At 39.6% G+C, this 27,667-nt stretch overlaps 2 protein-coding genes across 5 annotated transcripts in view; one reads left to right on the forward strand and one right to left on the reverse strand.

The window, feature by feature from the left end:
- On the forward strand, nt 1-25,699 carry Styx (serine/threonine/tyrosine interaction protein). The gene is made up of 11 exons (NM_019637.3): nt 1-344; nt 3,761-3,793; nt 5,528-5,581; nt 8,074-8,171; nt 15,414-15,474; nt 16,497-16,533; nt 17,122-17,161; nt 17,236-17,286; nt 19,834-19,906; nt 21,200-21,293; nt 22,327-25,699. The coding sequence occupies exons 1-11, from the start codon at nt 288-290 to the stop codon at nt 22,398-22,400; spliced, it is 672 nt and encodes a 223-aa protein (NP_062611.2). The 5' UTR covers nt 1-287; the 3' UTR covers nt 22,401-25,699.
- The window catches only part of Gnpnat1 (glucosamine-phosphate N-acetyltransferase 1), a 12,567-nt gene continuing 10,135 nt past the window's right edge, over nt 25,236-27,667 (reverse strand). For 3 of the 4 annotated variants that reach the window (XM_006519276.4, XM_006519274.3, XM_006519275.3), the window contains exon 6: nt 25,254-27,301. In XM_006519276.4, coding sequence (XP_006519339.1) covers nt 27,154-27,301 — 148 coding nt within the window. In that variant the 3' untranslated portion in view covers nt 25,254-27,153. Of the gene's footprint in view, nt 27,302-27,667 lie in introns of all 4 variants that reach the window. The other variant, NM_019425.2, reaches the window with a different exon arrangement.

The following is a 27,667-nucleotide window of genomic DNA, read 5'->3' on the forward strand; positions in this document are numbered from 1 at the left end:
GGAGACGGTTATGGGCTCGTGCCTGGGTCGGATCCCGGCTCTCTGAGGGGCGCGGAGACCTGCGGGAGGGACACGGCCGCAGCATGGCGGCCGGCAGCGCACCGCCCTGCCCTCCGCCTTCCTGTCGCAGCCGCTTGGATCCTGTGGTCCGCGAGTGCTTGCTGTGAGCCTGCCGCGCGTCAGCCCCCCCACCGCTCGCCCGCCCGCCCGCCCTCCTTCCCTTGTCGCCTCTGCCAGCCCGGAGGGCGGCCGGGCGCACCGCGCCCACCCACCGGGGCCCTGGGACCATGGAGGACGTGAAACTGGAGTTCCCCTCGCTCCCGCAGTGCAAAGACGACGCCGAGGTGAGTGCCCGGCGGCCCGCCCTGCCGCGGGCAGCCCCCGGGTCTCCGGCCAAGCAGCGCCTCTGGCCCAACTGTCCCAGACTCTTCCCTTTCCCCTTGGGCGTGAAGGGGCGTCAGTGAGGTCCTCCTCCCGCGGGACCCTATCGGAGGAGCCAACCCGGAGAGTACTCTTGACCACTCGCCTCGGCGTTGAGGCTTTTCGTGAACACAGACTCTTCCTTACCAGAGCAACACGCTGTGGAGTTGTTTTTAATCTGAGCTTGATGTTAGATTCACATGCGGGACACATAGCCAGCCCCACGTGTGGAATAGATCGGAGGCGTGAACTCTGGAATTGCACCCCTCTAATAGTACTCAAGTCAAAAACCAACCACCACCACTACCAAAAAACCCACAAAAAACGATGACTAGCGTGGGGCGGGGGGGGGGGGGGAGTAGAAAAGCTAAGCTTCTTTGAATTTGAAAATTTTTAGTAACAAATCTTGCCTGTACTATCGAGAGCAAAATTCTCCCAATTTATGATTTAAGGGTTCTTTTCACCCCACCTTGATTTTTTTCTTTACCTAACATCTGTTGCAAATATTTTATGGTACCAGAAACTGTTAAGTTAGAGTTTGCCAGAGGCTAAAATTAGTGACAAGGATTCTTACCTGTGACACTTAATAGGATCAAAAAAGGATTCTAGAGTTTTGCTTGTGTGTTTGATATAAGTCCTGGCTGTCCTGGAACTCACTAGACGAGGCTGGCCTGAAACCCAAAGAGATCCACCTGCTTCTGTACCCCAAATGCTGGGATTGAAGGTGTACACCCCTTAATCTCTCAGTGTTTTAAAGGTATTTGGGACTACTCTTGGCTGGCACACTTGTAACCCCTCTACTTGGGAGGTGGAAGGAGAAAGGAGGGGTCACTGTAGCCTTGGTTCTATAGCAAATTTGAGACCAGTCTCAGTTACAGATGAGATGGAGACTTTATACCAAATGCTCAATTCTATTGAATGTCTTCATTTGATTCAGATCACTTTTTTGTATTTGTTTTGTTGTGATGGTGGGTTTTTGAGAAAGGGTTTCTTTGTAGCCCTGGCTGTCCTGGAACTTTGTAAGACAAGGTCTTGTGTACCCAGGAATGTCCCCTGTTCTCCCAAGTGACTTACTGTCATTTGAAGGATTCTCTTTCTTATTTGTAGTAGTGATGGTTGAGGCATACATAATATACATACATGCACAAAAGCAAAACACTAATACATGTAAAGTAATAAAAATCTCTAAATAAAATTCTGGGGACAGATAAGATTCTTTAAATAGAATTTAAAATAGAAGTATAAATAAAAATAGACACAATGTTAATACTTTTGTTTTAACAGAACACTTTTAAATTTTTTCTTTAATAAGAATCTGTTTGGGGAATGCCAGGGCCAAAAAGCGGGAGTGGGGGGGAGGGTATGGGGGACTTTTGGGATAGCATTGGAAATGTAAATGAGGAAAATACCTAATTTAAAAAAATCTGTTTATAAAATTGGTCTTTATAGCCGGGCATGATGGTACATGCTTTTAATTCTAGCACTTGGGAGGCAGGGGCAAATGGATCTCAGAGTTGCAGGCAAGCCAGATCTACAAAGCAAGTTCCAGGACAGCCAGGGCTACACAAAGAATCCTTTTCTCAAAAATTAATTAATTAATTAATTAATTAAAAAATAAAATCGTGTTTTTATAAAAAGCTATTAGGGGGTCAGGGGCAGGATCTAATCTAAGCCGGCTTCGAACTCACAGGGATCCACCTGTCTCTGTCTCCTGAATATTGAAATTAAAGGTGTGCTACTATGCCCAGCTTGAAAGAAGTTTTTAAAGATTATAAAATCTTATTTGTGTACATAACGGATGTCCCTGTGTATGCACTCAGTCATTTATCACTGTGGCTATTCTGAGCAGGGTCTCTGCCTGAACCCGGGGCTCATGTTTTCTTGGCAAAGCTGGAAGCCAGAAATCCCAAGCCGTCCTCCTGTCTCTGCCTAAGTCAGAGCTGGTATTATGCATTTGAGCTTTCCTGGCCTGTAACATGAGCACTGGGATGGGAGCTCTGGTCTTGATGCCTGAGCTACCTTTCCAGACATGCTTTCATACAGGATTGCCATTTATTCTTGTACTTTTTTGTTTTTTACAAAATGTTTTTTTCTGAGCTTGTAGCACTGAGCTTATAGAACAGGTATTATGCTGCCAATTTTATGTCAGCCTAACACAAGCTATAGTCAGCTGAGAAAACAAGCGGAGAAAACTATGAGGGGTAAGCCAGTAAGAAACATTCCTCTATGGCCTCTGTGTCAGCTCTTGCTTCCAGGTTCTCATCTGGTTTGAATTCCTGCCGTGGCTTCCCTCAATAGACAATGACTACGGATTTGTAAACCAGATTAAACTCTTTCCTGCTCCCGAGTTGCTTATGCTCTGGTGTTTCATTACAGCAATAAAAACTCTTAAGACACTTTACCTTTTTAATTTTTCCTGTCATGGATTAGTCTTTATTTTTGTTATATGGTCTGTCATTTTGGCTAAGTGCTCTTTGTTTTCATTTGTTTGTTCAGGACAAGATGTCTCTGTGTAGCTCTGGCTATCCTGGAATTCACATTTTAGACTAGGCTAGTCTTGAACTCAGAGATCTCTCAGCCTCTGCTTCCAAATGCTGCGATTAAAGTCAATGTGTCACCATGCCAGGCTAAGATAGAAGAATATTTTATCAGTTTAAAAGGGCATCCCATGGAGCCTGGAGAGATGTTTCAGTGGTGGTTGCTCTTCTAGTGTACCTGGTTGACTTCTGTCACCAACATGGCAGCCTACCAGCATCTGTAGCTCCAGTTCCAGAGGATCTGACACCCTCTTTTGGCTCTGAAGAAACCAGGCCCACAAGTGGTACATTGGCATAATGCAGACAAAACACCCAGACACAAAGCAAAAGAAAATTAAATTTATTAAAAGAAACTAAAAGAAAGGTATCCAATGTCTATAGGCATTCCACCCAACATAACTCCAGGCAAATTGTAATCTGGTTTCTGTCACCAGGGATATCTACTATAGGTAGGTAGGTAGGTAGGTAGGTAGGTAGGGAGGGAGGGAGGGGTGTGTGTGTGTGTGTGTGTATGTGTGTGCTTGTGTTTGACAAAATAGCCCTGGTTGGCCTGGAATTCACTGTGTAGACCAGGCTGCCATAGAACTTGGCAATCCTCTTGATTTTATCATCTAAATAAATACATAAACATGCCACCATACCAAGTTATTTCTTTGCAGCATTGGGCTCAAAGGGTAGCTAGTATTCAGGATTCCGGTCTCTGTCACTTGGGTTTCAAGGATCAATTTCAGATTGTCAGACTTGAGCCATCTGACCAGCCTGTGATATTTTTCATGCTGTTTATTTTTGTTTTCCTTTTCAAGGAGTGGACTTACCCTATGAGACGAGAGATGCAGGTAAGGCAACTTTTAGTTTATTCAAACGACCTCTATTATTTAATAACTTACACTTCACAAAGGAGACCTGCTGGTTCATAATCTGTAGGTTTGTCATATTTACCCAGTTATGAGTATTATGCACTGTGTATATACATTAGAATATCATGTGATAAATATGTGCCATTTGTGTCAAAAAATTTAATATGTAAAATGAATCCTTAATATTACTTGGATTAGATTTAAGATGAAAGAAATATGTAGATGTGCTTAATGAGTCACTCTTTTTGTGTTCCTTTTAAAGCAGTTTGCTTTCCTGGCTAGTTTGGATAAATTCAAGAGACATTTACCATAAAATAATTGAGGGTTTTAGGTAGTTATTCTTTTTTTTTTTTTGTCTGTTTCCAAGTTGACATCCATAACTTACTGATCTAGTACTCAGTGAGTTGAATACTTACTATTTGGAATGAATTATCCTCTTTTGTTTTTTTTTGCTTTTTTTTTCTGAGACAGGGTTTCTCTGTGTAGCCCTGGCTGTCCTGGAACTCACTCTGTAGACCAGGCTGGCCTCGAACTCAGAAATCCGCCTGGCTCTGCCTCCCAAGTGCTGGGATTAAAGGCATGCACCACCACCGCCCTGGCCTCTTTTGTATTTTTTATCCTTTGCAGTCAACTTTGCTAGTCCTCAAGATAAGCAGTGCCCCTCACTCTTCATCCCATATCTTGCAAAGATCTGCTCCTTTTCTTAATGAAAACTGACTCTTCTTTGGGAAGCCCACACCCATGCTCTCAGGTGTCTTGCTTTCCCTTCTAAGTGTTTTTCTCTTAAGCCTCATGCTTTATCAAACCCCAACTCTGCTTCATTAAAAAGGAGAGAGAGAAGAAGAAAGTTCGCTTTTAGACCTTTAACTGTATGTGAGTACATATGAGAACTAACTCGATGTTATGGGGAATGCAAACATAAGTAAAATGTAATTCATACTTGTAAGATGCTGTTAGGACCATTCCTCTATAATCTCTGCACTCAAGAGACTGAGGCAGGAGAACTGCTTGGAGTTTAGGGCCATCCTTGGCTATATGTTAGGAGGATGCTATTTTAAAATGAAAAGAAGTTAGAGAACACAGTGCTATCTATCTACAGGAATTGAGTACAGTTAGCTTAGCTTTTATTTACTGTGATGACAATTGTATCCTGTTTCATCTTGTGCTGCTTTTGTTTCTGAAGAAAGGACAGGCTGGCCTGGAACTTACTATGTACCCAGACTGACGCAAACTCAGTTCCTCCTCCTCAGCCTCCTGGGTGCCGGGATTAGAGCTGTGTTCCACTATGCCTGGCTCTTGCACTGCTTTTTGTCTTGACCAAATAAAAGTTAGTGTAAATGTAATTCTAACAGGATGATTTTTTTTTTAATGCCTGTTTTATTTTTAGGCTATAGCTGCTAATAGAAGTTAAAAAGGGATTATTGATGTGGATGTCAATATTATATCCAGTCCTACTTATAAAAAATGTAGACTCTCAAATATCTGGCTTTTCAGAATAAAACTTAAATTGGGAACATCTCACTTGAATTTATAAAGGCACACCTATGTTTCTCACTCCAGTTTGCTAAATGTGGCTGGGAAATGCTCCCTGATCAAAGTTTTAGCCAGAATATTGCAAAGGCTGTTAGCCCTTGCACACAGAGACAAATTGAGCTATATGATATATTATATCTGCTATAGGCTTAAACTTTACATATGTATTTTCCCCCCTAGGAAGTTTTGCCTGGATTGTTCTTAGGCCCATACTCTTCTGCTATGAAAAGCAAGGTATGAACTTTAGGTTAGGTTCTCCAAGAGGCTTTAGTAAGCCAACTGTTTATCGGGTAAGTTTTTAATAGTAAGAGTTCTATACCTGGGAACATTTATATACAACTGTGTTCATAATACTTGTACCTACTTTTAAATTTACTGGACCATTAATAGTTTTGAAGTGTTTCACCACAAATTACAAGTGAGTTTTTATAGTTTATTTTTCTCATGAAATCTTGTGTTTGATAGATTTACAAATCCTGTAACTTTTAATAATTTATTTACTCTCTTAAAATGTTATGTCTGTGCCTGCTAGGCATCTTCTGACTAGTATCAGATCCACGCAAAGTATCAGAGGAGGAAATAGAACAGGGTGTTAACTAAAGTTATCAAAGTTAAGACTGCATGTTTTATAGTGGTTTTTCTTTTACATTGGAAATAGACTTGTTCAGTTGCACAGTTAAGATGGGGGTGTTTATTTTAGTATTTCGTGGTGGTCTTGCCACTTTCTAAGGAATTCTCAGCAGCTTTATGAATTATGGGGATGATATTAATTCTTTTTGAGTGATATATAGTGTGAAACATTGTATTGCAAATATCTTCCCCATGGGCTTGCTGATTCAGAATTTAATATACTTTTGTATGATAGTTTCATGACAATAATTTTCAGAGCCATCCTGAAATTGAAAGGTTCTTGATAGTTGAGGTGACCAACAAAGAAGCTGGAAAGGGTAGATGATGTAAAAGTGAATAAACAAGTAGAACTTTGACTTCCTAGAAGATGGTATCAGCAAAGCTGTTGCCCCAGATTGTACTGATGACCAGATGCAGGTCCTTACAATCATTTGTGCCCATAATAGCATATATATAAAAATTATACCTAGTAATGGGTTTTACTATGACATTGTTTTCTCATGTGTATAAACCATTTTGATATTCAAACACCTATCTGCTTCCTCTCTTGTTCTCCACCGACTCCTGTTAATCCCTTTTCCAACTTATGTCTTCTTTGTGTGCATATTTATATTTCCAATCTGAGTTACCATAATATATCTCACATTTCTACTTATACCACCCCCAAAAAAGTATCTTTTGACCATAAAAATTAATACTGGGGATAAAGAAACCAAAAGGGATGACTATCTTTCTAAAGACTCATTTACTAAAGGCATATCATACTATGTCCAAATACCATTTAAGTAAAAGAGATGAGTTCAGGTTGCTTGTAAGCCAGTGATCTATTTCTCTTTATAACTTTTGTCTATTTGTGTTCGGAAGGTAAAGTCATAGTTCACTTTTTATCAATGTTTCTATTGAAAGGTACAAATACATTCTGTTATTGCATTCACATTTCATTCTGATAAGCTTTGCTTTACTTAGTTAAATGTGCCTTGAAAGCTTTTAAAGGAGTTTTTGGTTTGGTTTGGTTTAGTTTGCTTTCTTTCTTTGTTGTTACTGTTTGAGACAGGGTTTCACTATGTAACTCAAGCTAACTTGGAACTTGCTATGTAGATCAAGATAACCTCAAACTCAGATCCACCACCACTTCTGCCTCCCAGGTACTGAGATTAAAGGCTTGTGCCGCCATGCCCACTTACAGCAGATTTCTTCATGCCCTCTTGTAGTTTTTCATATTAGTAAAATAAAGTAGATGCAGAAACCTCATCTTAATTACTAAGTGTGAATTAAAGAATAAATGTTAATTTTGGAGTTTGCATACATGTGAACATAGAACGTTGGCTCATTATTAATCCTGTCAAACACTTCTGAGTCATTCAGCAATCACTCCTGCTTATATACCAGGACATACTTAGAAAATATAGATAACTCCTACTAACATTAAGAAAACCATATTGTCTAGTCAGTTTGGACACTTCTGAGAAAACACCAAGGTGTTGGGTGACTTGTCTCACACAGAGAGTTCCTGGGAGCCTGACTTTGTCTCTCAAATGGTATATCCCTGCCTTATGATAGAGTAAGCAGGCTCTTTTTTTTTTTTTTTTTTTTTTTTTTCATATAAAGGTCATGTTCCCATATGGGATTTCCATCTCATGACTTTGTTTAAACTAAGTCTTTACACATTTTTCTTCCCTTACAGTTATTGTAACTGCTTAGGTAAGGATAGTGTTTCCCATTCTCCCAGGACAAAGCTGAGCCACAGAGCTCAGTCATTGGCAGACCTGGGATTTCTAGCTTAGGAGCTCATGATTCTAAACTCCCTGGTTTTTGCCACAATTGTTAATAGAACTGGTTTCTTGAAATGTTATCTTTTAAGTTCTCATCAAACTCAAGAAATAAACATAAATAATGTCCATGTTAAAGTTCAGAGAACATTTTGTGTGTTAAGCTTGAGTCATTGAATTGTCTTTTGTATCATGTCAGGTCAATTACCATAAAATTAACTTTAATCTTCTGTACTTAAGAATTAGATATAGGTCTTGTCTATTTTCATACATATTGTAATGTGATGTTTTGTATTTTAAACTATTATCTCTCCCTACTTTTTATAGCTACCTATACTTCAGAAACATGGCATAACTCATATAATTTGCATACGGCAAAATATTGAAGCAAACTTTATTAAACCAAACTTTCAACAATTATTTAGGTAAGAATTGTTACTGTGCTTTATGGAAAAAAAAATGTTAAGGACAAAACATGTACTGCTGTTTTATTATTACTGATCTTCAAAGTGTTTTAAGATTAAACCCAGAACCTCAAGCATGATTGGTAAGAATTTTCCCTGTCCTGTAGTGACTTGGTTTCAAGTTTGTTACATAATATAACTTTCAGCTACTTCATAAATATCAGCTATATGGTATATATTTTAATAGAATTTATTTAAAATTTTAAAATCTTTTTCTCTCTCCTTTCTCTCTCTTTCTCTTTCTTTCTTTCTTTCTTTCTTTCTTTCTTTCTTTCTTTCTTTCTTTCCTCCCTTCCTTCCTTCCTTCCTTCCTTCCTTCCTTCCTTCCTTCCTTCTTTCTTTTTTAATTGAGACAGGGTTTCTCTGTGTAGCCCTGGCTGTCCTGGAACTCACTCTGTCTACCAGGCTGGCCTTGAACTCAGAAATCCTCCTGCCTCTGCCTCCCAAGTGCTAAGATCAAAAGCATGTGCCACCACTGCCCAGCAAATGTTTAAATCTTGTTTATAATTCTAGAATGTGTTCCTGTACTCCTTATCTCCCAGATACTCAGCCCCTTCCTCAAAGGCACCTACTATTTTTTTCTTCATTGTGTCCACTCAAATGCATATTCCTGTTTATAAAGTTGTTCTGAGTATTTTTTGAGTCAGCCAACGCTTCCCTCAAACCCCACCCCCACCCCCATAACATACAGAGATCAGGAATGATTGTCCCTCAACAGAGGAATGGATACAGAAAATGTGGTACATTTACATAATAGAGTATACTCAACTATTAAAAACAATGAATTCATGAAATTCATAGACAAATGGATGGATCTGGAGGATATCATCCTAAGTGAGGTAACCCAGTCACAAAAGAACACACATGATATGCACTCACTGATAAATGGATATTAGCCCAGAAGCTCAGACTACCCAAGATACAATTTGCAAAACATATGAAACTCAAGAAGAAGGAAGACCAAAGTGTGGACACTTCGATCCTTCTTAGAAGGGGGAAAATACCCATGGAAGGAGTTCCAGAGACAAAGTGTGGAGCAGAGACTTAAGGAATGACCTTCCAGAAACTGCCCCACCTGGGAATCCATCCCATAAACAACCACCAAACCCAGACACTATTGCAGATGCCAACAAGAGCTCTCTGACAGGAGCCTGATAAAGCTGTCTCTTGAGAGGCTATGCCAGTGCCTGACTAATACAGAAGTGGATGCTCACAGTCATCCATTAGATAGAGCACAGGGTCCCCAATGAAGGAGCTAGAGAAAGTACCCAAGGAGCTGAAGGGGTTTGCAGCCCCCTAAGAGGAACAACACTATGAACTAACCTGTAACCCCAGAGCTCCCTGGGACTAAACCACCAATCAAAGAAAACACACAGAGGGGCTCGTGGCTCTATCTGCATAAGTAGCAGAGGATGGCCTAGGCTGTCATCAATGGGAGGAGAGGCCCTTGGTCCTGTGAAGGTTCTATGCCCCCAGTATAGGGGATTGCCTGGGCCAGGAAGTGGAAGTGGGTGGGGTGGAGAGGGGGGAGAGGATAGGGGATTTTTAAAGGGGATAGAAGTTTGGAATGTAAGTAAAGAAAATACCTAATAAAATGCAGAAAAAAAATGAGCTTTAAAAAGAATATATCTTTTTTAAGTTAGGATACATAAATCAAGTATTTTTAATCTTAGTGTTTTGCTTTACTGGTTGTGTATGTATAACATATACATAAAGCACTAAAATGTGTGAACACGTATTAGAATATATGTAACTACACAGGAGCTAAGTAAATGTGTACGTTGATGTTAGTGATTACAAGAACAAAGCAGGGTACACATAGATGTATAGTCCCACTATTTAAAATATATATGCTTTGTGTTTATAAGTGTTTTGTCTGCATATATATCTGTGTACCATGTAAGTGCCTTTGGAAATCAGAAGAGGACATGAGATCCCCTGGAACTAGTTGTGAATTGCCTTGTTGGTACTAAAAACCAAACCCAGGTTCCCTGCAAAAGCAGCCAAGTGCTTTTTAACCACTGAGCTATCTGTTCAGACCCAAAGTTTAATTTTGTCTGTCTGTGTCTATCTTTCTATCAGTGTTTTGAGACAGGGTTTCTCTGCGTAGTCCTGGCTGTACAGGAACTCACTCTGTGGACCAGGCTTACCTTGAATTTAAAGATCTACGTGCCTCTGCTTCTCAGGCACTGCCGTGTGTCACACCCAGCTCCAGCCCCAAGTTCATGTATTCTTATCTGCACATTGAAGCTTGAATAGTTGCTTCTGAGAAGGGAACGTCATGGTCCAGGATGGTAGGGGGAAAAGAGTCTTCCTCAAGACAAAGTTTGGATCTTTCTTTGTCTCTCTGACTGTCTTGTAACTCTTGTCTGTAGACCAGGCTATCCTTGAACTCAGAAATTCACCTGCCTCTGCTTTAGAGTGCTGCATTTAAAGGTATGAATCATCATGCCCAGTTAAAGTTTTAATTTTTTTTAAAATTTTAATTGTGAAGAACATTTTGTGTCTTAACTTTTTAGCCATGAAGGAAATGTCTGCTTATTGCAGTTTTAGAGTTGGAGGTGTTAATGGCAAGATTAAAGGTGCTACGTGGGCTTTGACTTGCGTTTGGACTAGTAGAAGGGGTTGGCTGTAGAGCTGGGTGTGGTCTCTGTAAAGGCTTCTGCCCTAGTAGTCGCTGGGTCTGCAGCTTGGGGGTTGCTGGAACCGCCTGCCTTCTCTTTCCAAGAGGCCATTATATTAAGTTTTGTAGGAGCCTGGGAAGTACTGATTTATAATACTAATTTTATAATTTAGCTAATGTTTTTTCCTAAATAAATGATATTGGATATGTTAAAGTTAGAAGTTTTTAGCAAAAATAAAAGAACAAAAACAAAAAACTAAAATATTCTATATAAAGTATAGTATAGTGATAGCACCATATTTTCTTTCTACCATGAAACTCCACAATAAAAAATCTTTTAGCTACTTTTTGCTTTACTAAGTATCAATTCAAAACAATGAATGGTTGACTCAATGTTTCACCAGACATTTTTTAAAAGATATTTTTTAAAATTATGTAGATATGTGCATGTGAGTCCGGGTGCCCTTGGGGGCCGGAGGTATCCACTCTCTGTGGAGTTGAAGTTACAGGCAGTTGGGAGCCACCTGTAAAGGGAGCCTTATATATTCTTTACCACCAAGTCATCTCTTCTCCCCTTGCTTTGCTTTTTTGAAACTGGAATCTCAGTAGCTCAGGCTGGCCTGGAACTCAGGCCTGGAACCCCCTGCCTTGACCTCCCACCTGCTAGAGCTACAGACTGAGCCACGACAGCGTTTTGTTAGCTCCCTCTCCCACATTCCAATGTGAAGGTTCAAGACAGGGACCACTGGACTTGGAGAGTCTTCCCACCGACTCACGGAGGGATTGATGGAGACGGGAAACAGGAGTGAGGAGTAGATGGACTTTTTGTTTTAACTTTCTAGATTCACTCTAAAGCGCTCTTTACTGCTTATGTTTTTTGTTTTAATTAGATAAACATTTTATACTGAAATATCAGATGTGTGTTGTAAGGCTTTAAATGTCAACGTAAGTTTATGACACAGTCCCTAGAGATATGGTGGGAGGAGGGGAGTAGGAGAAAACCCGAGTCCTGCAAGAGTTCCAGTGCTCTGGGCTGGTGGGCGTGGAATACTGCCGCACACTTTCCATAGGCCCCCGGTGGGTGTCTGGCTGTGTGAAGCCACTGACCCCAGCTCGGCAGGTGGTAGACAAGGGGCAGTCCTAGGCACCAGGTTCCCAGCCTCTGGCAACCCGCGCTGGATACCATGGAGGAGCTGAGAACAAATGGGGGCCCCGGGCGGCTTGATCAGCTCCAGGGCCAAAGGGAGGAGAGGGCACATGATGGCTAGAGTCCTTGGTCCAGTCCATAGCTAGAGCGCAGGAAGGCCGTGGGGGCGGGGGGGGGGGGGGGGCGGCGAGGGGAGTTTAGACACGGCTCATTAGGGGCAAGCCTATCCCATTGTTCAAGCACCACAGGCCTTGATGAGCAGAGACAGTCTGGTTTTAGAGCTTTATTGTAGAAAGGTAGGGAGAAAGAGAAGGTAGAAAGAGAGAGAGACCGGCCATGGCCACGTTGGGGGGGGGGGGGGCTAGAGAGTAAGAAAGGTGAGAGCTTAAAGAGAGGGAGGATGGGCCACTTTGTCGACCAGGCTGGCCTCGAACTCAGAAATTCACCTGCCTCTGCCACAGCTCCAGCTGAGTGCTGGGATTAAAGGCATCCGGAGCAAGCCTCATTCAACCAAAATAGGCAGCCTATCACAGCCCCACATCTCCTTTCCTTTTTTCTTTTTTCTTTTTTTTTTAAAGGGAGGGGTCACTGAGTGACTGTGTCATTCATGGTAAAAATTTAGGGTAGGGTGGAAGTATTAGAAGAAAACCTAGAGGAGTAGCACAACTAAGCCAGAGCAGTAAGGAGGATGACAGGTAAGGATTGGGAAGGCAAGAGATTATCAGTCAATTGTTTCATGGGTAGGACAATTTGAGTGTAATAACATCAGTTTTGAACAGCAATTAATTAATCTAGATAGACTTGATTTTGTTTGTTTGTTTTGCTATCATGTAACTTCCCCCAAGTTCTGCAGGCGTTTGGCTTCGGCTGGAGGATCTTAAAACTGTCTTCTGAGGGCTTCAGCACATGATTCGGGAGTCTTCAGTCAGATAAGGTTTTGGGAGAAAGGCAGCTTTGTTGTCTGTAGGTCTCAGAAGATGGCGCTGTCTCAGCTGGAGCTGTGGCAGCAGGTACCATGTGGACATAGACCTGTAGAGTAATTGTAACAGAGGAGCAGAACCCCAGCAGGGGATGTCTGCGTAGGGTGGATAGCAAACACTATGCCTGCAATTGTTTGTTTGGGAGCACATCATGGTCCCTTGTTAGGATCCTAGAAAACTGAGGGTGTTTGAGGGATTTAGTCCTGGAAGGCAGGCATCCTTCAAGTCTGCTTTGGATGGCTGAGGAAGAAAATATGTTAATTGTGTATCTGGGGTACACAGTAACAGATTGTCAAAGGAAACTGTTAATTAAGGGTTGGATGTTGGTAATCAGCCCAGTTGATTTGACCTGTGGAAGTAGATTAGATGTCTTTTGAACCTTAAAGGAAATCTTAAACACGTTGAAAGATTTTTTTGGACATATATCATGAATACTAGAGCGAAAATAAGCATTTAAATAAAGAAGCAAGAAAATTTTGGGTTGAAAAGCAAGATTTAGGTGTTCCTGCAGGGGGAGGGGAGCAAAGCCTCCGGTGCAGCTTTGGCGGGCTTAGCTGGATGGGGGAAGGGGCATGCCATGAGGTTGCCATGTGCTGACAGGTTTTCCCCCTTTGTTTTTTCTTGGAAAGCAGAAGGAGATGAAAATTGAAAAAAAGATTAGCATAGAGGGTTGTTTGAAAGGCTTTTTAGCCAATGTGGCTATAGCCTGTTGGCCAGTGTGAGAGCACGAATCTTGTCCTCTGGCCTGCAGAGACCTCAGAACCTCATGCCAGCTGGCAGAGGAAACAGAGCTCAGAGCAAACACTGCTGTCTGAGGAGGCAGAGTTTAGAGCAGGCACTGCCAGAGTTCCGGTGCTCTGGGCAGGCGGACACGGGAGGACTGCCGCATGCTTTCTCCATGGCCCCAGGTGGCTGGCTGGCAGTGTGAAGCCACTGATCCCAGCTCAGCGGGTAGTGGACGAGGGACAGTCCTAGACACCAGGTTCCCAGCCTCCGGCATCCCACGCTGGATACCATGGAGGAGCTGAGAACAAATGGGGGCCCCGGGCGGCTTGGTCAGCTCCCAGCTCCGAGGCCGAAGGGAGAAGAGGATGCTTGATGGTTCCCACACAGGCTAGAGTCCTTGGTAGTCCTTGGTCGAGTCTGTGGTTGAAGCATAGGAAGGCCTTCTGGCGGGAGGTTAGACGAGGCTAGTTAGGGGCAAGCCTATCCCATTGTTCAAGCACCACAGGCCTTGATGAGCAGAGACAGTCTATGGTTTTAGAGCTTTATTGTAGAAAGGCTGGGAGAGAGAAGATAGAGAGACCAGCCATGGGGGGTTGGGGGGGGAGAAGAAGGGCTAGAGAGTAAGAAAGGTGAGAGCTTAAAGCGAGGGAGGATGGGCCAAGCAGCTCCTTTTATAGTGGGCTGGACTATCAGGTAACTGTGGGAAGGAGCATACCTAGCTATAGTCAGGTAACTGAATAGGTGGAGTCTATTCAGAATGCCAGAAGCTTGGGACATTGTCTGTGTGACTGGTAGTCACAGAATTATGGAGTTGGGGGCTGTGTGGTGTCAGGCACGTGACTCGCTTTTCCGTCCCTTTTAGAGGTTTTTTTTTTTTTTTTTTTTTTTTTTTTTGGTTTTTTGAGACAGGGTTTCTCTGTGTAGCCCTGGCTGTCCTGGAACTCACTTTGTAGACAGGCTGGCCTTGAACTCAGAAATCCGCCTGCTTCTGCCTCCCAAGTGCTGGGATTAAAGGCATGCGCTACCACTGCCCGGCATAAAACCTTTTTAAAAAAATAACTATGACACCTTAGTAGTAGCACACAATCCCAACGCTGGGGAGGCAAAGTTCTAGACAGCTAGAGCTACATAGAAAAAGAAAAGAAAAAGAAAAAATGAATTTTTTTAAAGGGGTGTGAAGTATGAGAGGTGGAAGTAGAGTCTCTGTCCTGGAGGAATATGGGGAAACAATGGAAGATATAATCAAAATATACTGTACGCATCTATTGAAATTCTCAAAATAACAAATAATTATGTTAAAATAGATACAAATTTTTCATAGTAAAAATATACAGGGAAATGGAGCTCATAGAATAAAGAGTAGCTTAAAAACTCAAACTGTTAGCTGGGTGGTGGTGGTGGTGCATGCTTTTAATCCTAGTACTTTGGAGGCAGAGGCAGAGGCAGGTAGACTCTAGAGTTTGAGGTTAGCCTGGTCTACAAATCAAGTTCCAAAGCAGTTAGAGCTACACAGAAAACTATCATGAAAAAAACAAAGTCAAAATTTTAATACACAGATATCACATGATAGATGAGTTGCTTACATGAAAGATAAATGCAATGGAAATGTAGTTAAGAATGATAGCTTATTATAAACAAAGAGATGAAATGTTATTTTTATTTTAAAACTTTAAGTTTTTGTCTGGAGATTTATCTAAGAGTATAATCACCATAAACTTTGTTTTCAGATATTTAGTTTTGGATATTGCTGATAATCCAGTTGAAAACATAATACGTTTTTTCCCTATGGTAAGTATCGGTATTTTTATATCACTTAAAAATTTATGATTTGGACCTAATAATTTAGATTGTAGAACTATTTATGCTGCTTTATCACTGAAAAAAAAATGTAGGCTTTACTTTATAATGAAAGTGAAATATTGCCTGGCAGTGGTAGTGCATGCCTTTAATCCCAGTATTTGGGAGGCAGAGGCAGGTGGATTTCTGAGTTCGAGGCCATCCTGGTCTGCAGAGTGAGTTCCAGGACAGCCAAGGGCTACACAGAGAAACCCTGTCTCGAAAAATAAAACAAGAAAGGAAGGAAGGAAGGAAAGGAAGGAAGGAAAGGAAGGGAGGGAGGGAGGGAGGGAGGGAGGGAGGGAGGGAGGGAGGGGGAGAGAGAGAGAGAGAGAGAGAGAGAGAGAGAGAGAGAGAGAGAGAGAGAGAGAGAGAGAGAGAAAGAAGGTCTTTAAAAAAAAACCTTTAAAAGTTGTATCACTGAAGGTTTGTTATTGTTGTTAATACTTATGTGCGTTGCCTGAATGTGTGCATGTGTGTCACATGGGTACAAGAGCCCATAGAAATCAATAGTGTTGGGTCCTCTAGAACTGTAGGTAGGGATGGTTAGGAGCCATCATAGGAGTTCTAGGAACCTCCCCTGGCCTTCTGCACAGGCAGTGGACAAGTGCTTTTCACCACTGAGCCATCTCACCAGTCTCTTCATCAAGGTTTTTTTTTTTTTTTTAATTGTATTACATGTTTTGTGTTTGTGCTCATGCATGTACACACACTTTGTGTGCCATGGTGTCACTATGAAGATGAGAGGACAGCTTTTGGAGTCTGTTCTTTCTACCATGTGTTCCAGGATAGAACTTGGGTCATCAGACTTGTTGATTAGGTGCCTTTACCTGCTGAGCCATCTTGCCAGCCCAAGAATTGTGTTTTTTAAAGATTAGGTGTTTCTCTGTAACTTTCAGCCTCCTTTTGTTTTATTGTATAATATATTCATCTTACTCTACATGCTTTTTGTAACATGTTCTCTCTTACCTCAGACTAAAGAGTTTATTGATGGAAGCTTACAAAATGGAGGTAAGTAATTTTTTTTCTGTTATTAAACATTTATATCTACATGTATGGATGTGCACTACATGTGTGCCTGGGGCCTGTAGAGGCCAGAAATGTTCGTCTGATCCTGTATAACTAGAATACAGATAGTTGTGAGCTGCCCTGTGGGTCTGAGAATCAAACCTGGTCCTCTGCAAGAGCCACAAGCGTTCTGAACCACTAAGCCATCTCTCCGGGCAATAGCATTTGTTTTATTTTTAGGAGTTTTTGTTACAATAACCTTTTAGTTGATATCTTTTCTAAATGTAGGATAGAGAAATTCTATATTTATATGATAGATGATATTCAAATGTATATTTTCCCAGCTACTTAATATCATCTTATGCTTTTTAAAATTTTTCCACTGAACTACTTTCATTTTCCCCTAAAATCTGTTGTATTCTCTACGTAATTAAAATAAAGCCTTGAAAATTAATAACTAAGTGGCAAGTACAGGAAATAAACTATCTAAGGAAGATTCACCTTAGCCTGATATGTGGCTTTAGTATATTTTACATTCACATTCGAAATCTTATTTTTTTAGATGATTAACTATTTTTCAAAATTTTTCAGGAAAAGTTCTTGTCCATGGGAATGCAGGTATCTCTAGAAGGTATGAAGATAGATAACCTTTGTTTCTTGTGTTTAGTTATGAGTTGTATATTCTAACTGTTTCTCTGTCTTCAGTGCTGCCTTTGTCATTGCATACATCATGGAGACGTTTGGGATGAAATACAGGTAAGCTAACACACTCAAACCTAGCAACAGTTCACGCTCACTTAAACAGACTTAATAAAATAGTTGGGAATTTAAAGTTTAATATAGATAGATATTTTATAAATAGTCATAGTTGGTTAGGCAAAACTGGAAAACTACTTGCCATTAGGGAATTGATTAGTTTCGGCTTAAAAACTCTATAGATACAAATGTTGGTGTTTATTTTACTTCAAGTTGACATTACTGGGTATAGTAGAATATGCCTGTAATCAAAATACTCAGCAGAGTAAAGTAGGAGTACTGCAAATTCAAGGTGCAGATCAAGACCCTGTCTAAGAAAAGAAATAAGTAAGTAGGAATTGTGTATATCACTCTCTTACATATAAATCAGGGTGATCTTTCACACTAAAAATCACTTCTTACAATCAGTACATACATTTTTAAAGAGAGGAAGACCTAAGACCTTCATAATAAAAATCAAACTAGTATACAGTATTACCTTTCTTAGTCTTTTTTTTTTTTTTGATCCACTTATTTCTTTTTTTATTAGATATTTTCTTCATTTACATTTTAAATGCTATCCCCAAAGCCCCCACCTCCCCCACCCACTCCTGCTTCCTGGCCCTGGCATTGCCCAGTACTGGGGCATATGATCTTTGCAAACCTTTCTTAGTCTTTTTTTTTTTTTTTTTAAGATTTATTTATTATTATATGTAAGTACACTGTAGCTGTCTTCAGACACACCAGAAGAGGGAGTCAGATCTTGTTACAGATGGTTGTGAGCCACCATGTGGTTGCTGGGATTTGAACTCTGGACCTTCGGAGGAGCAGTCGGGTGCTCTTACCCACTGAGCCATCTCACCAGCCCCCCTTTCTTAGTCTTAAGAGAGCTAGAAATCCTGTCCACTCTATATCACTTCCAAACAGAAAACTTCATGTGGCTGGAGAAATGATTGAGGACCTGGCTTCAGTACCCAGCACTACCTGGAGGCTTATAACTTTGTTAACAGTTTCAGGGAATTCAACAGTCTTTTCTGTTCCCCTGCAGAACACACACACACACAATACAAGTAAAGCTCTTATATACATAGTTGTTTTTTAAGTAGTTGCCTCTGACAGATTTAGGCAGGGTAGAAAAGCTGTCAGTCACCCATTGATGAACCATTTCAATCCAAGGTCACACACACTAAATGCGTCTATTGAATGACAAGACATTTCCGATGGAGATTTAGTACAAATCTACTCACCTCCACTATGGAGTCCACAATAGACCAAAGTATGGGTATCACCACAGCCCAATTTGTTGAACCAATGCATCTTATTAGAGTTACTTACAGAAATATGTGTGAAGAATTACTTAGAGGAACAGAAATGAAGGCAGTTGCATCACCAAAGCCCACCCCTGCCTGAGTGACAGGTCACAAAAGCTGGGACTCTGGAACACACTCAACTGGTTGGAGAATGTTCTTTCCATGTGACTTAGTCCTTGAGTGTAAAGCTCTTTTCAGGCAGCTTATTGGTTATCTGCTTCTTTGAAGCAGCTTGGCTTCTCTGAGAGTAACTGCATTTGTTTACTATGGAGAGAAGGGCTTCTAAATCTGGTCAGTTTCAGGGACTTCCTGAGACTTTTGAGTTGTTTGTTTTAGCTTCCCTGCAGGAAAGAATGTTACAACCTTATTGGAAAGTGCTACACAACAGGTTCACAACACCAGAAGTAATTAATGCCAGGAGACTGGTATACTGAGGAGACAAGAATCCAGAGCCCAGATAAGGGTATGGCTGGGTTCATAGGGATGAGGAGAATAGGGCAAATTAGAATACAGTGTATACATGTGTAAATTTGTTTAAAAAAAAAATTGATACAGTTTTAAAATATTTGAATGCAAATAGTTGAAAAATATTTTCCTCCTATTTAGGATCTTGTCATTTATAATCTCTTAGCTCATTGTGTTTACTACTAGATATCACATGTAAGCTTTATAAACAAGGGAGTTGGAGTTCACTTCTCATTTAATGTGCACAAATGTGCATGTGACAAGTGTGCCACATGCAGAAGTGCTTTGCACGTCTCTCATCTTCCCAGCAATCCACAGAAGCAGCATCACAGTGCCTGCTTTCTTTACCAGTGAGAAGAAAAGGAGCAAGGTCCCTGTTAGAGGTGGTGAGGGGAACTGTGAATTTAGTTGGCCTAACCTCTCTCCACCATGACACATCACCTCTCTATTGTGTTATGACTATTGTTTACTATTTTGGCAGATTATTATTTAGGTGGTTTTTTTCTACTGTGTTGGGAATTGAACCCAGGGCCTTGCATTAGCTAAGCAGTTGTATCTTTGATTTATTTGAGACAGGGTTTCTCTGTATAGCCCCTGCTGTCCTGAAACTCACCCTGTAGACCAGGCTGGCCTTGAACTGAGATATCTACCTGTCTCTGCCTCCTGAGTGCTGGGATTTAAGGCACACAGTACCATCTCCCACCTACCTTCAAGTAAATTCTAAATGGAAAAAATATTTTAGATTATTTCATGAAATAGGTTCTTATATGACTTTTTCTTCCTTCGTTTTCAGAGATGCATTTGCTTATGTCCAAGAAAGGAGATTTTGTATTAATCCTAATGCTGGATTTGTCCACCAACTTCAGGTAATGAACTCCTATGTCCACTCTGTTTAAGGCAGAGTATAGAATGATTGAAATGGCTTGTCTATACAATTTAGGTATAGAATTTACTTTCTAAATACTTGATATTATTATAATCTGACTAATCTGATGATTATTCCAGTTTTCATCTTTATTTAAATAATTTTGTTTATTATATAGCTCTGGCTGTCCTGGAATTCAGCGAGATCTGCCCCTCTGCCTCTGAAGCAAAGGCAGGCATATCACTGTGCATTCAAGACTAGTAAAAACAAACAAACAAATAACAGCTTTTAGGGCTAGAGAGATGGCTCAGCAGGTAAGGGCACTGACTGTTCTTTTAGAGGTCCTGAGTTCAAGTTCCAGCAGCCACATGGTGGTTCACAACCATCTGTAATGGGATCCGATGCTCTCTTCTGGAGTGTCTGAAGACAGCAACAGTGTACTCATAGAATAAAATAAAAATAAATTAATCTTTTAAAAAAACAAAAAACAAACAAAAAGACTGGGGAATATAGCTAGCAGCAGACTGCTTTCTCACCCAGCTTGCTAGCATGGGTAAGGCTTTAGGTTCATTTCCTAGTGGCAGGGTAAAGAAGTATTTGATGAAGTCACATTTGCCAGTATGCTGTCACACACCTGCAATCTCAAAAGGAAGGAGGATCAGAGGAAAGGCCAGCCTCAGCTAAACAGCATATTGGAAGCCAGCCTCAGTTCTTTGAGATTGTGTCAGGAGGGAGGGGGAAGAGGAGGAAGAAGGGAAAAACATTTCAAAGGCAGAACACTCCAGCACTCAGGCATGCAGAGGATTTGGAAATAAGACTAGCAAAGGAGATGGCTAGTGATAGAGCAAGAAGATTCTGGTGCTCTGATTTGGGGGATGGAAGATTGAAGACTTTGCAAAAGGAAGGAGTTTCGAGTCCTTGTGGGGAAGATAAACTTGTTCAGGGAAAACTAGGAAAAGATAATTTTGTTTTTATTGATTCTTAGAACCATTTAATAAACTTACAGATTTAAGTTTTGGGTCCCTCTATCCTTTGGGCTATTTTAACATACAGAATTAAACCACTATAGTTAATGCCCAATGGCAGAAGGTACATTGTGTCTGGCGGTGAGCTATTGAACTTGGTTCATTCCTTTTGTAAGAGTATTCTTCCCTTTGTCTATAAACTACGAATACAAAGGTATACATTTGTATACATTTTTTTTTTTTTTTGGTTTTTCGAGACAGGGTTTCTCTGTGTAGCCCTGGCTATTACATTCATCTTTTATCTGAGCTATTTAAAATCCTTTTTTTAGGAATATGAAGCCATCTACTTAGCAAAATTAACAATACAGATGATGTCACCACTCCAAATAGAAAGGTCCTTAGCTGTTCATTCTGGTACCACAGGTAAGGGGTTTGCTTGCTTGTTTGTTTTGTAGAAAATTAAAGAGAAAGGTAATAGTGATGGAAGTAGAAAAGAAGCACCTATTACACATTTCACATACTGCTGAGCAATCTGTTTAGAAATGCTGAGGAAACTAAAGAATTTCAAAGGATTAGCAGTCTAACATGTACTATTTCTTCTTATTATTATGTTATGCATAAACTATAATGCATAGCCAATTATAATAACCAGTTGAATCTACTGTGTTTAATTTTAACTCTGTTAAGTTATATAACTATTATAAGATTGAAATAAGACCAGTCTGGATAACGTGGCTGACACTAAAAATGCCATTGCTGGATATGGTGGCAAGCCTATAATCTCAGCCCTGGGGCTGGAGAGATGGCTCAGCGGTTAAGAGCACTGACTGCTCTTCTGAGTTCAAATCCCATATGGTGGATCACAACCCTCCGTAACGAGATCGGACGCCCTCTTCTGGAGTGTCTGAAGACAGCTACAGTGTACTTACATATAATAAATAAATCTTAAAAAAAAAAAAAGTCTCAGTCCTGGGTGATGGAGGCAGGAAGATTATATCAAGACCTTGTCTCAGAACAAAATGAAAAAAGTGATTAATACATAAAAAAGTGTGTTTCAAGTTCAACAGTGCAATTCAAGTTATCTCAATTTCTCTTTGCTCCTGTCTTGAGTTTTTGTTGTTTTTAAGCTTTATTATGAGTGTTTGCCTGCATGTATGTACACACACATATACTACGTGCATGCCAGGTTTCTGAGAAGATCAGAAGATGGCAGCAAATGTCTGGAACTGGAGTTATAGATGGTTGTAAGCCACCAAGTAAATACTAGGAACCAAAGCTAGGTCCTCTGAAGGAGCAGTGGGTTCTTAACTGCTGAGCCATCCTTCCTACTATGTAGTGCTGGATGGCCCAGAATTAGCCATGTAGCCCAGGCTAGCTTGGAACTCACCTAGCTACTTTGCTGCTTGTGGTATCCCAACGTGAAGTTCTCACTGTGCGTTCATTCAATAACCTGTAGGTAGTGTGAAGAGAACACATGAGGAAGATGACGACTTTGGAAACATGCAAGTGGCAACCGCACAGAACGGCTGACCTGTGAGGACTGTTACATGGGTGTGAGCTTCCATCTGGAAAGGAGAGGATCCTAGTGATGATAATGTGAAATGGTAAACTCACAAATACTTTCTTTTCAATTATACATTGCTTCCAGACATGTTTCTCTGCAACACTTTAAGATGTTGGACTTATGCAGTAGATGGCACTGATGGGTGATGGGTTTACTTAAAAAAAAGAGAAAAAAAGAAACAAAAAAACCTTTATGGTTTTATTATAAACCAAGAATTTTGGACTTGCAAAGAGGTATTATTGCAATAATGCACTTTTCATACTTGAAATTTATTTGTATGATATAAAGTTATTACTTTAAACAAAATACAAGTTAGGGGGATTTGTTTATAGATTTTGGATAATTTATAACAAAAAAATTTCCTAATGTTTCCTAAAAACTCATTTTGTGTTATATATATTACATTTAAGGTAATTTTACAGTTCAATTTTATGATGAAGCCTCTTACAAAAACATTAACAAAATGTAGAACTTGTCCACATTTTTTAGTATAATTCAGTAACTTGATTACCATTTTTTTAAACTTCTTGGTCCCGTATCTTTAAATCATGACTTTAGCCAACTAGCCTACTTTACAATTTAATACAGTTAATACTTCCTTTCTAATTGCCTCCCTTATTCTAAATGAGAAAAGTTGAAATGATTAAAGAAAGAGGTCTTACTTTCTAAAACCAGATACTCCAAAAAATAAGGATAGTGTTATATTTTCCACATGACTTTTTTCTCTTTGCTGTTTAAGCCAAATGTAGACTTGGTCTTTTCAGAGTTGCTGAGCTCTTCTAACTTTTGTCCAAAATGGTTCAAAGTAGACCAAACCAATGTAGCACTGTTTCTTCAATATGAAACCCCCAAAAGAAAAGTGCCTTGCATCAACAAACAAGCAAATCCTCATGACTTCTAAATTAGTATATAAAGCAGTGAACAGCTATTAACGTTTTTCTGTAATTTCTTGTTTTAAAATCATAAATTAAATCTGATGCTTGAAGAAAGTAAATTATTTGGAATGAGACACTTCCTTCTATTTTCTGTTAATTATTTCTCTGAGGTTCAGCTGACAGCTTTGCTTTGAAGATGTATCCATTGGGGAAAGCAATTTGTGGGTGGCTTCAGTGTATTGTAGATTACTGTTTTAACTTGTTCCTAAATTAATTCAAATTTGTACCATAATTTGCATTAGCAAAATCATTTTATGGCTCTTTAGTTTTCCATGTTTTTATCTATATGTATAAAAGTTGTTCTACAAAAAACATTTTACTACTGTAAATGTGATGTGCAGAAGAGAGAAGTGTTTTTAACTTTTGTACATGATGACTTTAGGGTAGCACAAACACAGCTCCTTTATATATATATAGCTCACGTGTCTCAGCCCTCTTTCGAGGTGCTTTACGGTTGGGAATGATGCCCGCACACTCCCAGGGTACCATGAGGCACTGTGTAAGGTAACAGGTTGCACTTAAGTTCCTTGCTTTGCTCACCACCCTATGACATCAACAGTATAGAAAGGTTCTTTGTCCTTCACAGTAGGAGCCTGAATATAAACCAGAATTACTGTTACCTTGATTTCTAGCCTCTTCTGGTTTCCCATCCCATCTCCTATCTTTCAGCTCTGAAAAAAAGCATTGCTTTTAATTCTGTTGTGTCACAGGCATGGTGGTCTAGCAGAGCCAAGATTACATTGGGTATTCAAAAATCCCTGTATACATACAGGCCAACAAAGATCTCTCTTGGAGTCAACCCATAATCCATGGCTCACTGAACAGAAATTGTGATTAAAGCAATCTCTATTTTAAAAAAATTGGATTTTCAAGATGAGACATGTGAAGTAACTTTTTAAAATAAGTTTTATAAAAATACATGTTCCTCTTTAAATAGGAGTCTGTCCAAAAACAGAGGTTATTGACATTCATTTGTAGCTGGTAATTTTCCATTTTTCTATCCACTGTCATTTTTTTCTTCTCACATAAAGTGCCTATCCAGCACGATATACTGGAGACAGTCTCAGACACTAGGGACTGCCACCATGTTGAGCACAGTTGATGTGGACAGATGAAGTTTGTCCTTTCATAAGAAGCCTCCAAGTTTCTTTTCTTCCTCTGTATTTACTGTCAGTAGCTGTCTTAGGTTCCATTTCTAGTGATGTTTTGTAAGTTAACTATGATAAATTTATCCAATCATGATTTATTCTCTAGACAACTTGAATAATGTATGAATGTCCACCCAGTTTCAGTATTAAATATGAAAGCTGGGTTCATAATTAAAACTATACATTTTCTTATCAAAACTTAGGGAACTTCATTACTCCCCATTTGAAAGTTTGAGACAGCTCCTGGAAACTGGAGTGGAGAAGGGAGTCTTCTCCTAGTTTAACTGATTCATGCTAGTTTCTTGTCTATTAGATGTTATACCAACTCTATAGTAGGAATGTTCAAGTGTGATAACTTTGCTACCAACTTTCAACCGCTTGTAGAACAGAATATTCATTTGAAGGGGTGTAGGGCTGTACTTAATCTACTTAATCTGAGTCTAGAAGTAATGTCAGAAAATGCTAAGCATGTCCTTTGTAATAAAACATAAGGTTCTTAATTGTTTAACTGCTATGGAATTCACATGAATTAGAAGTATTTAAGTGCAATCTTGAATTATGAAGTTGGATGTATATATTAGGATGTCAACTTGATGTAAAGTAAATGAGCAGTTACCTGATGGATCTTTTTAAATAACCGGTTTAATTCACAATCCTAAAGCATAACTTCACGTCAGTATTTACAGTATCTTTGTCCATTCAACAACACTCCAATGAGCAAATAGTAGGAAATAGCTGAGAATTACTCAAGGATTTTGTTTATTTATTTTTATTAGGAAAATAAGTTTCTAGAGTCTTGAGTGCTGGATAATTCTTTTGTCTTTCCCATCCATGGCAGCTAAAAAAAAAATCACTCAAAATATTCAGGTTTACATGTTCTGCTCTCTTACAGGGAGCTACCATACCTCACAGTTCAAAGTGTTTTCTCAATCAGTAACATGATACTGACATGTAATTGCAATTTACTATGCAGCAAAAATGACTCAAGAACAGTAACATATGTGTCTCTTTACCTCTGTATAGGCAATTGCTTACGTTATTCTACTTTTAACATTTGTACTCAGATAAAATGCTTATGTATGTATAGGAATGTCACAGTGCAAGATGCTGCTAGCCTGGGCACAAAGTATTAAAATTATTTTGTGAAGACTGGTGGTTGTATTAAAACTCTTGTGCCATTGTACTTGCAATGATTGAGAAGCTCATTCATATTCCTTATGCCTCAAGACCTCTTTGTCTTCTGGGTAGAAGTAACCCAGCTTTACTCCCACAGATTAAGGTGAGTAAAAATTTAATAATATTAAAACGGTTTCAGTTGGTGACATGCTACAACTGTTTCTGTAAGACGATTTAAGAGAAAACACAACTCCATGGGTTTTATTGAAATACTAACATCACAGACTGTCTTACCAAAGAGTTTAATGTTAAAAAATAAAGTGCTAAATTTTACTTTGGGGAAAAGGCTTTTTTTAACATAGATAAAACCTAATGAAGCTGTGTCATGGTTACAGAACTAAAGAACTCTGAAAATCAAAGACAAACCTAATGACTGCAGGAAAATCCAAAGTCCAATTGAAGTACAAAGATACTTAAACCTAGGGTATTAAGAGCCAGGTCTTAACCTAATAGACTGAAGCTGATCATGGTGGTACATGCCTGGAATACCAGTTCTTAGAACATGTGTGAGGGGTTCCAGGATATCCTGGGCACCCTGTCTCAACAAAAAAGAAAAACACAAGACAAGATTCTAACATGAAAGACTATTCATATAAACAAGTTTAATGTAATAACATGGAATGCAAAAGATTAGAACCACTATTAATAAAGTATCTGATTCTATTTTAAAAATCATTTAAATAAAACAGAAAGGACAGGGATCAGAATAATAGTACCATTATAATCACATTAAATAGAAAAGCTACCATCATTTTAAAGCTATACTAAATTTAGGAAGTACTGAACATTTTTTTGTGACTCAAAGGCTTCAAATGTCAATGGTACGGAAACCAGGGTAGCAGCTCTGGGAGCTGCTCATTGACAAATGAAAAGGACCCTGGATAATTCTAATACCATGTGACAGGTGGCAGGTGGTACAGTATCTGCACAAAACTTTACACTTAGTAAATCGTTATTTAAGCTGTTGTACCTTGTCCCATTTTTCTTTTGTTGCTTTAAAAAGACTGCAGGGTTAGGATCAACAACAAATATGTATCTGGTGGTCATGATAACAGAAGTGTCCAATGAGAAATGGTGCACCTTAAGTCTATTTAGATGTATGAGACAAAAATAATTTTATGGTAAGAAACACCCTTATTCAATATATATGTATATACATATATTTAAAAATGAGCAGCATAGAGCAGACATGTTTACTACCCATACACTTGACTACCAAGAAATGAAGACAAACTTTAGAAAAATACAATGCAAGAAAAGATTCAAGTTGAAAATATATTCCTTTGGTTAAAAATCCTCCCCTTTATTTGTATTCCCAGCATCCTCCCAGGTTACTACACACTGGCACACCACAGTGTACTTCAGTCTAGTAGTTAGGGAGCTCACTGGGCTGCAGCAACAAAAATGAACTCTAAAACAGTTATTTAAGCTTTGTAGCATTAACCTCTTGATGGTGGTTTTTACTTTAGGAACCTCCGACACATGTAATTTTCTTCAGATACTGTATAGTCAAACTTTTTGTAGAAACCAACATTTTGTGGTAGACATTCAAGGGTGATCTTGTAACAGTTCAATTTCTTGCTTAGCAAAGTAAGAGTTGATAATAACCTGAAAAAAAGGATAAGAAGACAGCATTAACCAAAATGGGCCTTGATAATGACACAGATTAGTGTTACATAAAAATAATAGTATTGATTCAGTATATATAAGCTTAGATCGTGGTCTTTCCAATAATACTAACCCCACCCCCACCCTACCCCCACCCGAGACAGGGTTTCTGTCCTCGAACTCACTCTGTAGACCAGGCTGTCCTCAAACTCAGAAATCCACCTGCCTCTGCCTCCCGAGTGCTGGGATTAAAGACGTGCGCCACCACTGCCCAGACCAATAATACTCCTTTAAGTGTTCAGATTATTAAGTTGATAAACATTTAAGTCGCTGAAGCATTTTTATTCTGTTTCAAACACGTTAGCC

This window comes from Mus musculus, chromosome 14, assembly GCF_000001635.26.
Source record: "Mus musculus strain C57BL/6J chromosome 14, GRCm38.p6 C57BL/6J".
In the NCBI taxonomy this organism is placed as follows: domain Eukaryota; kingdom Metazoa; phylum Chordata; class Mammalia; order Rodentia; family Muridae; genus Mus; species Mus musculus.

Coding starts and splice junctions, on each gene's coding strand:
- Styx (NM_019637.3), top strand. CDS start 288: ATGGAGGACGTGAAACTGGAGTTCCCCTCGCTCCCGCAGTGCAAAGAC. Junction 345..3,760: donor AGTGCAAAGACGACGCCGAG/GTGAGTGCCCGG, acceptor TTCCTTTTCAAG/GAGTGGACTTACCCTATGAG. Junction 17,162..17,235: donor AATGCAGGTATCTCTAGAAG/GTATGAAGATAG, acceptor CTCTGTCTTCAG/TGCTGCCTTTGTCATTGCAT.